The sequence below is a fragment of the Crocuta crocuta genome, unplaced genomic scaffold (assembly GCF_008692635.1).
Source record: "Crocuta crocuta isolate KB4526 unplaced genomic scaffold, BGI_CrCroc_1.0 scaffold299, whole genome shotgun sequence".
NCBI classification, from domain to species: Eukaryota; Metazoa; Chordata; class Mammalia; order Carnivora; family Hyaenidae; genus Crocuta; species Crocuta crocuta.
This window is the reverse complement of record NW_027532747.1, coordinates 12,745,343-12,759,809: the sequence shown is the minus strand read 5'-3', so window position 1 is coordinate 12,759,809 and position 14,467 is coordinate 12,745,343. Positions and strand designations below refer to the sequence as shown.

The following is a 14,467-nucleotide window of genomic DNA, read 5'->3' as shown; positions in this document are numbered from 1 at the left end:
ATCACAAGGAAGAGAGATGCTCTAGAAATTATGTAACTTTGTGCTGGCACATACCCTGTACCCCAATTTAAGAATCAATGTGGGGGCTGCCTAGGTGCCTCAATTGGTTGAACATCCAACTCTTGCTTTCAGCTCAGGTCATGATCCCAGGGTCATGGGATCAAGCCCTGTGTGGGGCTCTGCGCTCAGCATAGAGTCTGCTTAATATTCTCTTTACACCCCCTGCCCCTCTTCCCCATTCGTGCACACACTCTCATGCACATGCTCATTCTCTAATAAAAAAATTTTTTTTTTAAAATAAAAAAGAATCAGTGTGTTAGGGGGCACCTGGCTGGTNCTTGATCTCAGCTCAGGTTTTGATCTCAGGGTCATGAGTTCAAGCCCCATATTGGGCTCCATGCTGGGCATGGAGCCTACTACTACTACTACTACTAATCAGTGTGTTAGATTCTAATCTATTCAATGTACCTCCAATCATCACTGATCCGGTGAGGGTACTTTAGTACTGTTATACTTATGAATTTTGCTTTATGATATGGAGAATATATACCACAAACCAAGAAGAAACAGTGGCCAGCTAAATTTAGGATTAAGAAAATTGGGTTAAAATTTTATGGTTAATCACCACTCCGGTGATCTTGTCAGCATGTTAGACTCAGTTGCTTAAACCCTGACTTATTAGAAATAAGGACTTATTCACCTAGTTACTTGCACATAATAATTGAAAGGGTAAGTGGGGCGCCTGGGTGGCTTAGTGGGTTAAGCATCCGACTTTCGCTTAGGTCATGATCTCGCGGTTCTTGGGTCGAGCCCCGCGTCGGGCTCTGTGCCGACTGCCAGCTCAGAGCCTGGAGCCTGTTTCAGAGTTTGTATCTCCCTCTCTCTCTGACCCTCCCCTGCTCACGGTGTCTCTCTCTCTCTCTTCTAGAAATAAATAAAAATATTTTTAAAAAGAAAAGTGAACCTAGATGTCACCCTTTCACAAAGTGACTCTAACTCACCAAAAACAAGCATATCATCCTACATGTTTTCAGAATTCCGTGATTACCTTGTGTAATTATACTTATGACACTGAAGTGTAATCGTCTATTTACTTTAATTCCTCTAATAAATTATATGCTGAGGACAGGGATGGCATCTTGTTTACTCTTATCCCTAGTGCCTGGCACATAGGATATATTCATTAACTATCTGGAGAAAGAGAAAGAAAGGAAAAGAAAAACAAAGATCATATGTGCCTTTACTATGTCTGTACACTTGAGTTGGAATACTAGGTTATAGAAGAGGGAAGAAGAATACTGAAGAAAATGAGAGGGCATTAAACATGATTCCAGCCCTTATAATTATAAAAGGGGACAAAAGTGTGATGTACAGAATATATAAATAAAATTAAAAAAAAAAAAGAAAGGTAAGTAAATGTACAATTAACTAAATAATCACTATTTTTAATGATATAAGCTAAACAAGAGGAACTCTTAGAGGCTTTACAAGCATCTTAAATTCTTGGTTGCAAAACAATGTAAATGTACTTAATGCCACTGAATTTTGAAAGATGGTTAAAATGGTAAATTTCATATTACATATATTTTATCACAATTTTAAAAGTAGTACAAGAGAAAAATCTCACCATATCTCATTGTAAAACTCTATCACAGGAAAAACAGTGTCTACAGAAACTGAGAAGTACAAGAGAACATGAGGTATCTGAAGAGGCGAAAGATGTTTTATACAGCTGAAATAGAGAAACAGACAGGCAGAGGCTAGAGACGGGCACTCCTGGCTATGTTAAGGATTATGAACTTCAACTTAAGGACAGTGCTAAGCTTTTATCATATTTTAGAAAGAGGAGGACTGCAAACAAATGTGTTTTAAAAGAGTGAACCGAAGAGTGAATAAGAAAAAAAAATCCTGAGGGAAGCAACACAGGAGGTAAGGAGACCTGCTGAGACTCTACTAGGAGACTGCAGAAGCCCACTCAAGAGTACAATGGTGAGAATGGGAGGGAGCAGATTAATTTGAAAACCACTCAGGAGGTAGATTCTCCAGAACTCTGGGATTAACTAGACAAGGGAGGCCATAGAAATGAATTAATGGTTTCTGGACTGGGCAACTGTAAAGATGGTCCTACCATTCACTAAGCTAAGAGGAAGGATTTCAGAAGTATGTATGCTTGTGAATATGTATGGATCTATAGCAAAGTTTCTAACAGCTATATAGAATTCAACTGAATGCACCACAACTAAAATTCAACACAACATGTTAACTGCTTTAACAAATTCTTTTAGCTTTTCTAATGATGCAAACAAAAATGTAGGCATTTTTCTTTCAAAGAATAAAGCTGCAAATAACAAAAAACCTTCACCCATTTTTAACTGCCCCAAGGGCACCCCCACCCACCAATGGCAGAGGATCATTACTGAAAATCAATACTACCAAGGAATGAAAGTCCAAACCCAAATTTGTAGCTCAAATTTTTAGCCATCAATCCACTAAACACTCTTAACGCTTAAAACCAAAGTTCTTGAGTTAACCACTTTCTGACAAAGCCATTTTTATAAAAATATTTAATATTCAATAAACCACAGTCAGATATTTATATACATGTGTATGTGTATACATATTAATAAGAAGTGAAGGGGGAAAGGAAATGAGTAAAAAAAAAATGAGTATTACATATTCTCACTTAATAGAAAATTTACTGTTTTTATTTCTACTACAATACCATACCTTACTCTAAGTACAGTGAAGGAGCCATCCTTCATTCCAAGGGCAAGATGGATCCCATCTACATTCACAGCTGCACAACGAATTGGTTCTTCCATATTACACCTTGCTATTAGGGCATGATCTACTAGGCTCCATATCCTGTAACAATTAAAAGAATAATGAACTACTGTATGCTTAAAAAAAATGATGAATTCTATGAGAAGATTTTGATTAAAATAATCATCTCATCTTAAGAAAGTAATATAAATCTAGATTTTTAACAATTGGTTTGTGAGAAGGGTNACCGCGAGATCATGACCTAAGGGAAAGTCGGATGCTTAACCGACTAAGCCACCCAGGCGCCCCTGTTCATATTTTAAAAGACAAGAATCCCAATTGAAATGACATCAATTTTTTCCAATCATTCATTTTACATAGATGATTTCTACCCTGATTAAAGGGGATGTATTCACACACACACATATATATGGCTTATATAAGGGGTGCATGTGTGTATGTATATGGTATAGTGGTATATAGTATAGACTCTCTCTCTCTATATGTGTGTGTGTGTGTGTATATATATATATATATATATACACACATATATATTTAAGACTATGCAAATTAAAAATCTGTTCCAGACTCTAATGTTAGAAATCTATATAGACAAGTAGAAAATGCCCACAGTTTGAAAATTAAGAATTCTACTTCTAGGTTAACCTTTAGGTTAAAGGACAAAGAAAAAATACTAGTGAAAATAAGTTAATATTTTGAAGTTATAGTACAATGTTTCATATCCAAAGTTGTGGGAATCAGCTGAAATAGTACTTAGGAGGAACTTCAAATACCGATATTATAAAAACAAATGCTACAACTTAATGAACAGACATCTACTCCAAGAGGTTAGGAAAAGATCAGCAAAACTAGAGTTTTTAAATGTTTTTATAGCAGTGGTTTTTAAATATTCTACTTGTTGATGTTTTATAGGAAAAATGATTTTGTATATTGTTTTTACAGCTAGGAAATTTGTTAAACTATCTTTTTAATTCCAATAATTTCTCTGTATTTTTCGATTTTATATATACATAATGATATAACATCAGCAAATGACAGCTGTTTCTTCCATTCCAATCCAAATATCTTTATATAAATATATTACACATATAATATTCAGCCTTACTGTGTTGAAAAAGATTTCTAGTGTACAGCTGAATAGTGACAAATATAATGGTGAAAGTGGACATCACGGTCTTCTTCCTGATTCCAAAGGAAAACTTCCAATATTTCAACAAATAGATTTACCAAAGACTTTACGCTCTGCCACAGGGGTCAGCAAACCATAGCCTGTGGGCCAAAGTGGGACCACTGCCTATTTTTGTACAGTCTGGAAAGGTAAGGATGGTTTTTACATTTTTAAAGAGTTGGGGAAAAAATTAAAATGACAACATTTTGAGATATGAAACAATTCTAGGAAATTCAAATTTCAGTGTCTATAAATCAAGTTTCATGGAACCACGACCACACTTTTTGTTTACATGGCTGCTTTCATACTACAGAGGCAGCAGAGTGGAGTTGTTGCAAAAGGAACAGCAGATGGTATGTGATGCTCACATCACTTTGCACTGCTCCCTCCATGCAGTACAAATTGCAGTGACAGAGTTACAAATTGATAGAATTTCAAGTGCAAGGTATATTAATCACATAAACCAATGTGTCAAAACAAGAAGAAAAAGAGAAAAGTGAACTTCAAAGGTTGCATTTTGAATGCTCAGTGGGGCATGAATTATACCCTTATTGATTTAGATGGTATAGCACTGTATGATGTAACGACACTATAGTTGCTCTAAAAAATACAAATAGAGATTAACATTATACTGGACTAAGCACTCATCACAGTATCTCTGACTCAGAGGAAAACAATGATTAGAAAAAGTAGAATTTAAAAACTGAAATGAAATGTCAACAAAAGTAAGTTTCTGAGTGGCTTATTTGTTAGCCAAACAAGGAAAGTAAGCTTCTGAGTGGCTTATTTGTTAACCAAACAAGGAGAGCTGTTTCTTGGTAATGGATCAACTGTATCATTTTAAATTGCAGTGGCTAAAGAAATTTGTCCAGAGAAAATAAATTTAAGATTATTAGCTGTTAGGTCAGAAGAGTTTCTCAGAGTTGAGGGTGGTGGAAACACCAGCAACAGTTAATTAAAAAACAAGACAAATAATGTTGCATGCTTTCCCTGAATTCTGATGAGTCAACAGATGTTAACATTACTACTCAGTTGTTTATATGAAAGGTCAATGCCAAGTTTGAAGCGATGAGAAATTAGTTTCTGTGGGTAGTTGGTGTGGAACAATTAAAGGCTAGAATGTTTTCAAAGATGTAAGTGAAAAAGAACTAAACCAATACAATGTAAGGTGACATCAGATGGTGCCGAAAAACACAGATGGAAAAAAATAGCCGTGGCAAACTTACAAAGCCTATAAAAATGTAAGGTTTTGTTTAAAAAGCCTATGATTATTCATTGTTTTATTTTTTTAAAGTGTATTTATTTGAGATTGAGAGATTGAGAGAGAGAGAGAGAGAGGGAATCCCAAACAGGCTCTGTGCTGTGAGTGCAGAGCTGGAGGCGGGGCTTGATCCCAGGTCATGAGATCACCACTGGAGCCAAAAACCAAGAGTCAGATGCCCCACCGAGCAAGCTGGGACACCTAGGGGCCCCTCACTACATTATTCTTTAGCAAGTATTTTGCAAACAAAAAAAACTGAATCATGTTTTTTGAACCAATAGTCCTGAAGTTTTGTCAGGAACAGAAGCCCAAAATCCTGACTTGCTATACTGCACAGCAGTTAATGGCTTAATTAACAGTGGTAAAGTATTATTATGTTATTTTGATCTCAGAGTCTAGAATGAAATTTTGCAGAACAAGAACTGCCCTTAATTCCTATTATAAAAACTGAACAGTTTGGAAATTAGCTTTCACTGAAGATCTGATGCTGTTTCTTAATGAATTCTATCTAAAGTTACAGTGTAAAAGCAGCAATTATATGCAAAACTTATACCATGGTAAAGTTATTTGGACAGTAACTAATGTTATTTGAATAACATCATCAAGCAGCTTTATACTGCTCTTCCTGTGCTATCAAAACTTGAAACAAAATCTTCGTTCCCACACAAGGGATATTCTTTTCAGAGTTGTTTCAGCAGTGTGCTGGCCAATGCTCCATGGGCGTGCCTTGAGGTTTTGTTTTGTTTTCTTTTCTTTTCTTAAATGTATTTGCTTAAATTCAAGTTAGTTAATATGTAGTGTAGTACAGTAGAACCTAGTGATTCATCCCTTACATGACACCCAGTGCTCATCCCAACAAGTGCCCTCCTTAATGCCCATCGCCCATTTAACCCATTCCCCTACCCACCTCCACTCTAGCAACCCTCAGTTTGTTCTCTGTATTTATGAATCTCTTGTGGTTTGCCTCCCTCTCTGTCTTTATTTTTCCTTTCCTACCTATATGTTCATTTGTGTTGTTTCTTAAATTCCGTATATGAGTAAAATCATATGGTATCTGTCTTTCTCGGAATGACTTATTTCACTTAGCATAATACACTCTAGTTCCATCCACGTCATTGCAAATGGCAAGAATTCATTCTTTTTGAATGGGCTCTGGGTCTTGACATATGCCCCCATCTCCTAGGAGAAAGCCACAAACAAAGCTCAAGTTCAGGCAAAGGAAGAAAAATGCCCTCAAAGCAAAGTGGCATTGGCCTGCTTGTGCTCCTAAATTCCCATTTTCTTTCACATCTGGCTAGTTCCTTAATATCTTGACTATTCCTTGAAGATTTTAATTTTAACCAACATTTTTAGGTGTTTTCAATGCAAGAGTTCCTTCCCAACAACTTCCCCACCAAAATAGAAACTGAAGACTGAGCAATTACTTTTAAAGGACAAGCTGTCTTTTTTTTCAACAGCTATGCAACAACTGGTAATAGCAGCTCTCCTAAAATGAATTATAAGATAGTTCCTAGCAAAGCACATGGGTAAGTGTAGTCCTACACTAAATTCCCAGGTGGACACAGAGAACGGAGCATCTCCCATCCACAGAGAACGGAGCAACACAATGACAGTAAAAAGCATAATGGATTAACACTGTTATCTGGAAAGATTAGGTTGCATATTCCACTTTGTTTCTTATACTGAAGTAAATTTTGCACAGGTTAGGAGTTAAACATACAAAATAAAGTCATAATGTACGGAAGCATATACCAAAAACTTTAACTTTGTAGATTTCTCTATGGTAGAAAACTCAGAAATCATAAAAGAAAATATTGTTCAGGTCATAAAAATAACAAGAAAACCTTTGTGTGGCAAAAAACAACCTAAGCAAAGTAAAAAGCAAGTAACAAATTGGTGAGAATTATTTTCAACTTCCATCAGAAAGTTAATATCTGTAACATATTTTTAAAAAACTGCTAAAAATAAAGAAGGAAATCATCTACAATCCTATAAAAAATGACAAGAAATGTGAATAGATTATACAAAAGATTCCAGGGAACCAACTATGTTTCAAACTAGTAAATGGGTTAAACACTTTCCTGTTTTCCTGTACAAATTATACCCAAGATAACCAAATAGTTGATGAGGAGAAATTCTTTTTATGGCAATGTAGCTAACTAATGAATATGAGTGATGTAGTTAAAATACCACTATATGAAAACTTTTTTTTAAAAATAGTTTATGGTCAAGTTGGTTTCCATATAACACCCAGTGCTTAACCCAGCAAGTGCCCTCCTCCAGGCCCATCATCCCCCTTTCCCTCCCNTCTGTTGGCCATCTGGATGTCCTCTTTGGAGAAGTGTCTGTTCATGTCTTCTGCCCATTAAAATACCACTATATGAAACTCTTAATAAAAGATCTAGGTCATGGGCTCTCAACAGGTGCAATACTGCCCCAAAGGGACTAAAAATTATTTTTTATTTGTTTCCAGTTTTTATTTAAATTCTGGTTAGTTAACATATAGTGTAATATTGGTTTCAGGGGTAGAATTTAGTAATTCTTCACTTACATATAACACCAAGTGCTTTCACAAGTGCCCTGCTTTGTGCCCATCACCCATTTAGCCCATCCCCTGTCCACCTCCCCTCCAGCAACCCTGTTTGTTCTTTATAGTTAAGAGTCTCTTAGGGTTTGCCTCCCTCTTTTTCCCTTCTTTCCTCCTTCCCCTATGTTCATCTGTTTTGTTTCTAAAATTCTACATGAGTGAAATTATAATATGGTATTTGTCTTTCTCTGACTTGTTTTGCTTAGCACAAAACACTTTAGCTCCATCCACATCATTACAAATGGCAAGATTTCATTCATTTTGATGGCTCAGTAATATTCCTCTGTGTGTGTGTGTGTGTGTGTGTGTGTGTGTGTGTACACACCACATATTCTCTATCAGTAGATGAACATTTGGGCTCTTTCCATAATTTGCCTATTGTTGATAATGCTGCTATCAACATTGGGATGTATGTGTCCCTTCAAATCAGTGTTTTTGTATCCTTTGGATAAATACCTAGTAGTACAATTTCTGGGTCACAGGGTAGTTCTATTTTAACTTTTTGAGGAAACTCCATACTGTTTTCTTGAGTGGCTGCACCAGTTTGCATTCACACCAAGAGTGTAAGAAGGTTCTCAAGGGTGCTAAAAATTTGTTTTTAGGAATGAAAATTTTAAATATTATAATGGTTTGTAGCTCTCTAATGGGCCACAGTACAAAAACAGAGATGTACTTTTTTGCGGTGTTAAAATTTCACGTGAAGGGGGTGTGATTTGGGGGAAAATATCTAAAAATTCTCATNAACAATTTAAAAAAGGATGAGAAACAGTGAATTAGATAATAACCATCAATGGCTGCTAATATAATTTTAAAAGATTACATATTAGATACCATCAAACATGGATACATATTACCATCTAGGAAATATTCTTGGTTATAGTTCATAACTGCACCTCATCAAATCTCTACTTACCAGTTTATATACTAAAGGGAAGACAGAATGTATTAAAATACAGTGAGTGTGCGAGTTAGCCAAATCCAGAATGTGGGGATCTCTGGAAGGTGAATATTTAGTTTCTTCAACAAATAAACTTAAGAATAATAAAGGGGGAGGGAGGAAGGAAGCTACAGAAAAAGATTTAAAGGACATATCGACAACTGTAATATATGGACCTTCATTGGAGCCGATCTCTAAGAACTCAAAGGAATGATGTGTGAAAGCAGTATTGTGGTGATATTTAAAGTTACCCTTTAGAGACACAAATAAAAATATTTACAGGTGAAATGGGGGAAAAAACAATGACAAGGTGGAAAAATAACTATCAACCAGCAGTTCTTAAAATTTAGATTAAAATATCACATCCACTTGGAAGACTTGTTAAACCACATTTTTTTTTCATTTTTTAATTTTAGACACAGAGCACAAATGCGGGAAAGGGGCAGAGAGAGAGAGAAAGAGAGAGAAAGAGAAAGGGGCAGGAGGATGTCTTAAGCAGGCTCCATGCTCAGCATGAAGCCCAACATGAGGCTTGAGCCCATGGTCCTGGGATCATGACCTGAGCTGAAATCAAGAGTCAGGCGTTCAACCGCCGGACTAAGCCATCCAGGCACCCCAGGTTAAACCACAAATTGCTGAATTTCTGAGATTGGTCCTGGAAAAGGCAGGAGAATTTGCATTTCTTATAAAGAATATTGATGCTGCTAGTCCAAGAACCACACTTTGAGAACCACTATCATAGAGAATTTAATTTCTTTAAAATATAAATGGATATTAGATAATATTTTAAAGTAGTTAGAGAAAGACCAATGAACTAATAGAAAATAGGCAAAGAGCTTGAACAGACAGGTCAGAGAAAAGGAAATACAAATGTCCTCTAAACATAAGTAAACATACTCAATATGAGAGAAATGAGTGTTTTCACAGCATAACAAGAGACCATTTCTTACCTTTTGGGATAGTAACAGTGCTGCCATGGGTATGGGAAAATTGGCACTGCCATATATTGCTGACAGGCATATAAACAGTTATTGCCTCTAAGTAAGGCATTATCAAAGTTTAAAATGCATACGTCATTTGAACACTAAGAAGTTCCATAGAGATATGCATATTTACACATGTCCAAAATAGCATAGGTAAAAGGACATTCATTGCAAGGACTGTATTCAATAGCACAAAACTGTAAGAACCTAAATTTTCATCAGTAATAGACCAGGAAGATGGTAGAATACGAGGATCCTGAGCTTACCGCTTTGCATGTACACACGGAGGCAATAGCTACATATAATGCAATTCACTCTGAATATAACCTGAAGATTAACAAGACAGACTGACTACAGCTAAAGACATAAAGTAGCAATCAAAATGGGAAGGGAAGGAGGAGCAGAGACATAGTCAGGTACCACACCCCCAGCACAAAAAGCCACAAACAGGAGGGATCTTCCAGGTACAGATCCACCCTGAGGGCCAAGGGGATCCAGCCCGACATCAAGTACCCCAGGCCCTCAGTATGTGCAGTGGAAAGATAAGCCCCTATAACGTCTGGCTTTGAAAGTAAGTGGGGCTTAACTCCAGCAGCTTTGAAAATCAGCAAGACTTAACTCCAGGAGAGCCAGATGGCTTTGGGAATTAAGACTCTGCTCTTAAAAAGGGACCAGCACACTTCATCACTTGGTCAGAGACCCACCACAGAAGTAGCAGCTTGAAAAGCACCTGGGTTATATCTGAAAGAGATTTACTGACTAATTTTAGGATGCATGCTGGAGGGGCAGGAATCTGTAGGAGCTTTGTCCGGGTATGGAAGTGTGAGCAAGTACCATCTTCTTACCCTCCTTCAGCCTGACACTCTACATCTATCTTACTAGCACCCCTTCCCTGCAGCAGGGATCCCCTATGCACTCACCTCACCCAGCCTCCCTGCTCCTGCAGGTGCCTGGACGAAGTGACTCCTACTCTACCACACCTGGTGAGCAGCCTCAGCTAGGGCGGGTGTCTCCCCAAAGTGACACCCACCCTGCCACACCTGGTGGGGAGCCTAGGCCAGACAAGCACCCCTCCAAAATTATTCTTGCACCAGAGGAGGGGAGGCAGCCCCACCCAAACAGCATTCCCAGATCAGATGTGGCACAATCACAATAAGAGGGTGCACATGGCTCACACAGGGGACTTCTCTGGACCTGGTTTTGGTGTCGGGGGGAGACTGCACTACTGGGCCCTGCAGGACACCTTCGACATAAGGCCACTATGTAGACCAGGAAAACCCAGGAAATGTAGCTGAACTACCTAATACACCGAAATAAACTCAGGTCAGACAAAATGAGGAGACAAAGAAATATCAATATATTCCAAAATGAAAGAGTAAGACAAAACCTCAGAAAAAGAACTAAGTAAAGTGGAAGAAAGCAATCCATATGATGAAGAGTTCAAACTAATGCTCATAAGGATGCTCACCAGACTTCAGTGAAGACTGGATGAAATTACTGAGAACTGGACAACTTTTTCTACCATACACAAAAATTAGCTCAAAATGTAGTAAAGACCAAATGGTAAAACCTGAAACCATAAAACTACTAAACGAAAATCTAAGCAGTAAATTTGGACTTGGACATCAGCCTTAGCAATATTTTTCTGGATCTGTCTCCTCAGGTAAGGAGAAATAAAAATAAAATAAAAAGAAACAAAAATAAAAACAAAAAATAAACAATTGGAGCTACATCAAAAAGCTTTTCCACAGTGAAACCATCAACAAAACCTACCGAATGGAGAAAATATTTATAAATGATATCTCCAATAAGGAGTTAATATCTAAAAATATAAAGAATTCATACAACTTGACACCAAAGGAAATTCAATTTAAAACTGGACAGAGGACCTAAATAGACATTTTCCCAGAGAAGACATCCATATGGCCAAAAGACACATGAAAAGATGTTCAACATTACTCAGCATCAGGCAAATGCAAATCAGAGCCACAATAACATAATCACCTCCCCCTTGTCAGAATGGCTAGTGTCTAAAGACAAGAAATAACAGGTCTTAATGAGAAAAGTAAACCCGTGCGTCCTACTGGTGTGAAGGTAAATTGGTACAGCCACTAAGGAAGCAGTTTCAAAAAATTAAAAGCATTAATCCTATATAAACCAGTAACTGCACTTCTGGGTACTGATTAAAAAAAAAACCAAAAACAATAATTCAAACAGATACATGTTATTGCCATTTTCATTCCTGCATTATTTACAACAGCCAAGATATGGAAATAACCTAAGTATTCACCAACATATTAACATATAAAATTGGCAAAGAAAAAGTCAAACTTCTACTCTCCACAGATGCCATGACACTCTACATGGAAAATGCAAATAACTCCATCAAAAAATCTCTAGAACTGACACATGAATTCAGCAAAGTTGTAGGATATAAGATCAACGTACAGAAACTGCTGCATTTCTATACACCAGTAACGAAGCAGCAGAAACAGAAATTAAGGAATCAATCCCATTCATTTTTTTTTTTAAAGATTTTTTATTTGAGAGAGAGCATGCAACTGGGAAAAGGACAAAGAATGGGAGAGAGAATCCCATGCAGGCTCCACACAATCAACATGGTGTCCAATGTGGGGCTTGAACTTTTCACAAACCGTAAGACCAGACCTGAGCCAATGTTAGACACTTAACTGAATGAGCCATCTAGGTACCCTTCAATCCCATTTACAATTGTACAAAAAAACTATAAGATATCTAGAAATATTCTTAACCAAAAAGGTAGATCTGTACTCTGAAAACTATGAACACTTATGAAAGAAACTGAAGAAGACACAAAGAAATGGAAAAACATTCCATGCTATGGATTGGAAGAACAAATATTGTTAAAATGTCTATGCTGCCCAAAGTAATCTACACATTCAATACAATCCCTATCAACATAACACTAGTATTCCTCACAAAGCTAGAACAAATAATTCTAAAATTTGTATGGAACCAGAAAAGACCCCAAATAGCCACAGCAATACTGAAAAAGAAAAGTGAGAGGTATCATTATTCCACACTTCAATCTATATTATGAAGCTGTAATCATCAAGATAGTATGGTACTGGTACAAAAATAGACACATAGACCAATGGAACAGAAGAGAGAACCCAGAAAGAGACCCACAACTATATGGTCAACTAACCTTTGGCAAAACAATAAAGAATATCCAATGGAAAAAAGACAGTCTCTTCCCAAATGATACTGGGAAAACTAGACAGCAACATGTAGAAGAATGAAACTGAACCCCTTTTTTATACCACTCACAAAAATTAAATCAATATGGTAAAAGACCTAAATGTGAGAAAGGAAACCATTAAAATCCTAGAAGAGAACAAAGGCACCAACTTCTTTGACTTTGGCCATAGCTACTTCTTACTAGATACATCACCATAGGCAAGGGAAACAAAAGCAAAAATAAATTACTGGGACTTCTTCAAAAGATAAAAAGTTTCTGCAAAGCAAAGGAAACAATCAGCAAAACTAAAAGGCAACCTACAACAGGGGAGAAGATATTTCCAAGTGACATACTGGATAAAGGGCTAGTCTCCCAAATCTATAAAGAACTTATCAAGCTCAACATTCAAAAAATAATAATAATAATCCAGTGAAGAAATAGGCAAAAGACATGAACAGTTTTTCAAAGAAGACATCTATATGACTAACAAATCAAACTACAAATCAATACCTCACACCAGTCAGAATAGCTAAAATTAACAACTCAGGAAACAACAGAGGTTGGCAAGGATTCAGAGAAAGGGTAACCTTCTTACACTGTTTGTGGGAATGAAAACTGGTACAGCCACTCTGGACAACAGTGCTCTGCAGCTTCTTCAGGAAGTTAAAGATAGAACTACCCTACAACCCAGCAATTGAACTACTAGGAATTTACCAAAGGGATACAAACACACTGATTTGAAGAGGTACATGCACTCCAATGTTTATAGCAGCACTATCAACAATAGCCAAATTATAGAAAGAGCCCAAATATCCACTGACTGATAAATGGCTAAAGAAAATGAGGTGTGTATACACACACACACATTGATAACTGGATAAAGATGTGGCGTGCACACACGCGCACACACACACACACACACACACACACACACACACACACAGAGGAATATTATTCAGCCATCAAAAAGAATAAAATCTTGCCATTTGCAATGACGTGGATAGAACCAGAGTGTATTATGCTAAGTGAAATAAGTCAGTCAGAGAAAGACAAATACCGTATGATTTCATGCATATGTGGAATTTAGAAAGCAAAACACATGAACATGGGGGGGTGCGGATAGAGAGACAAATAACTACAGAGAACAAACTGAGGGTTGCTGGTGGAGGGTGGGAGGTCGGTGGGGTGATGGGCTAAATGGTTGATGGATAAAGGAGGACAATTGTTGCAATGAGCACTGGGTGTCATATGTAAGTGATAAATCACTAAATTCCACTCCTGAAACCAATACTTCGTGTTAACTAACTTGAATTTAAATAAAATCTTGGAAAGAAAAAAATAGATTAGTGGATAAACAAGGTATGGTAAATATATGAAATAGACTATTAATTGGCCATAAAAAAATAATGAAATCTTGCCTTTTCCAACAACATAGATGGACCTAGAGGATATTAAGCTAAGTCAAATAGGTCAGGAAAAGGGAACTACCATATGATTTCTTACATATGTAATCTGAAAAACAAAACA

General features: G+C 36.9%; 1 protein-coding gene across 1 annotated transcript in view; it reads right to left on the bottom strand.

Moving 5' to 3' along the window:
• The window catches only part of EML5 (EMAP like 5), a 174,125-nt gene that overhangs the window by 107,153 nt on the left and 52,505 nt on the right, over positions 1-14,467 (bottom strand). The window contains exon 9 of the mRNA XM_077780840.1: positions 2,728-2,865. Coding sequence (XP_077636966.1) covers positions 2,728-2,865 — 138 coding nt within the window. The remainder of the gene's footprint in view (positions 1-2,727; positions 2,866-14,467) is intronic.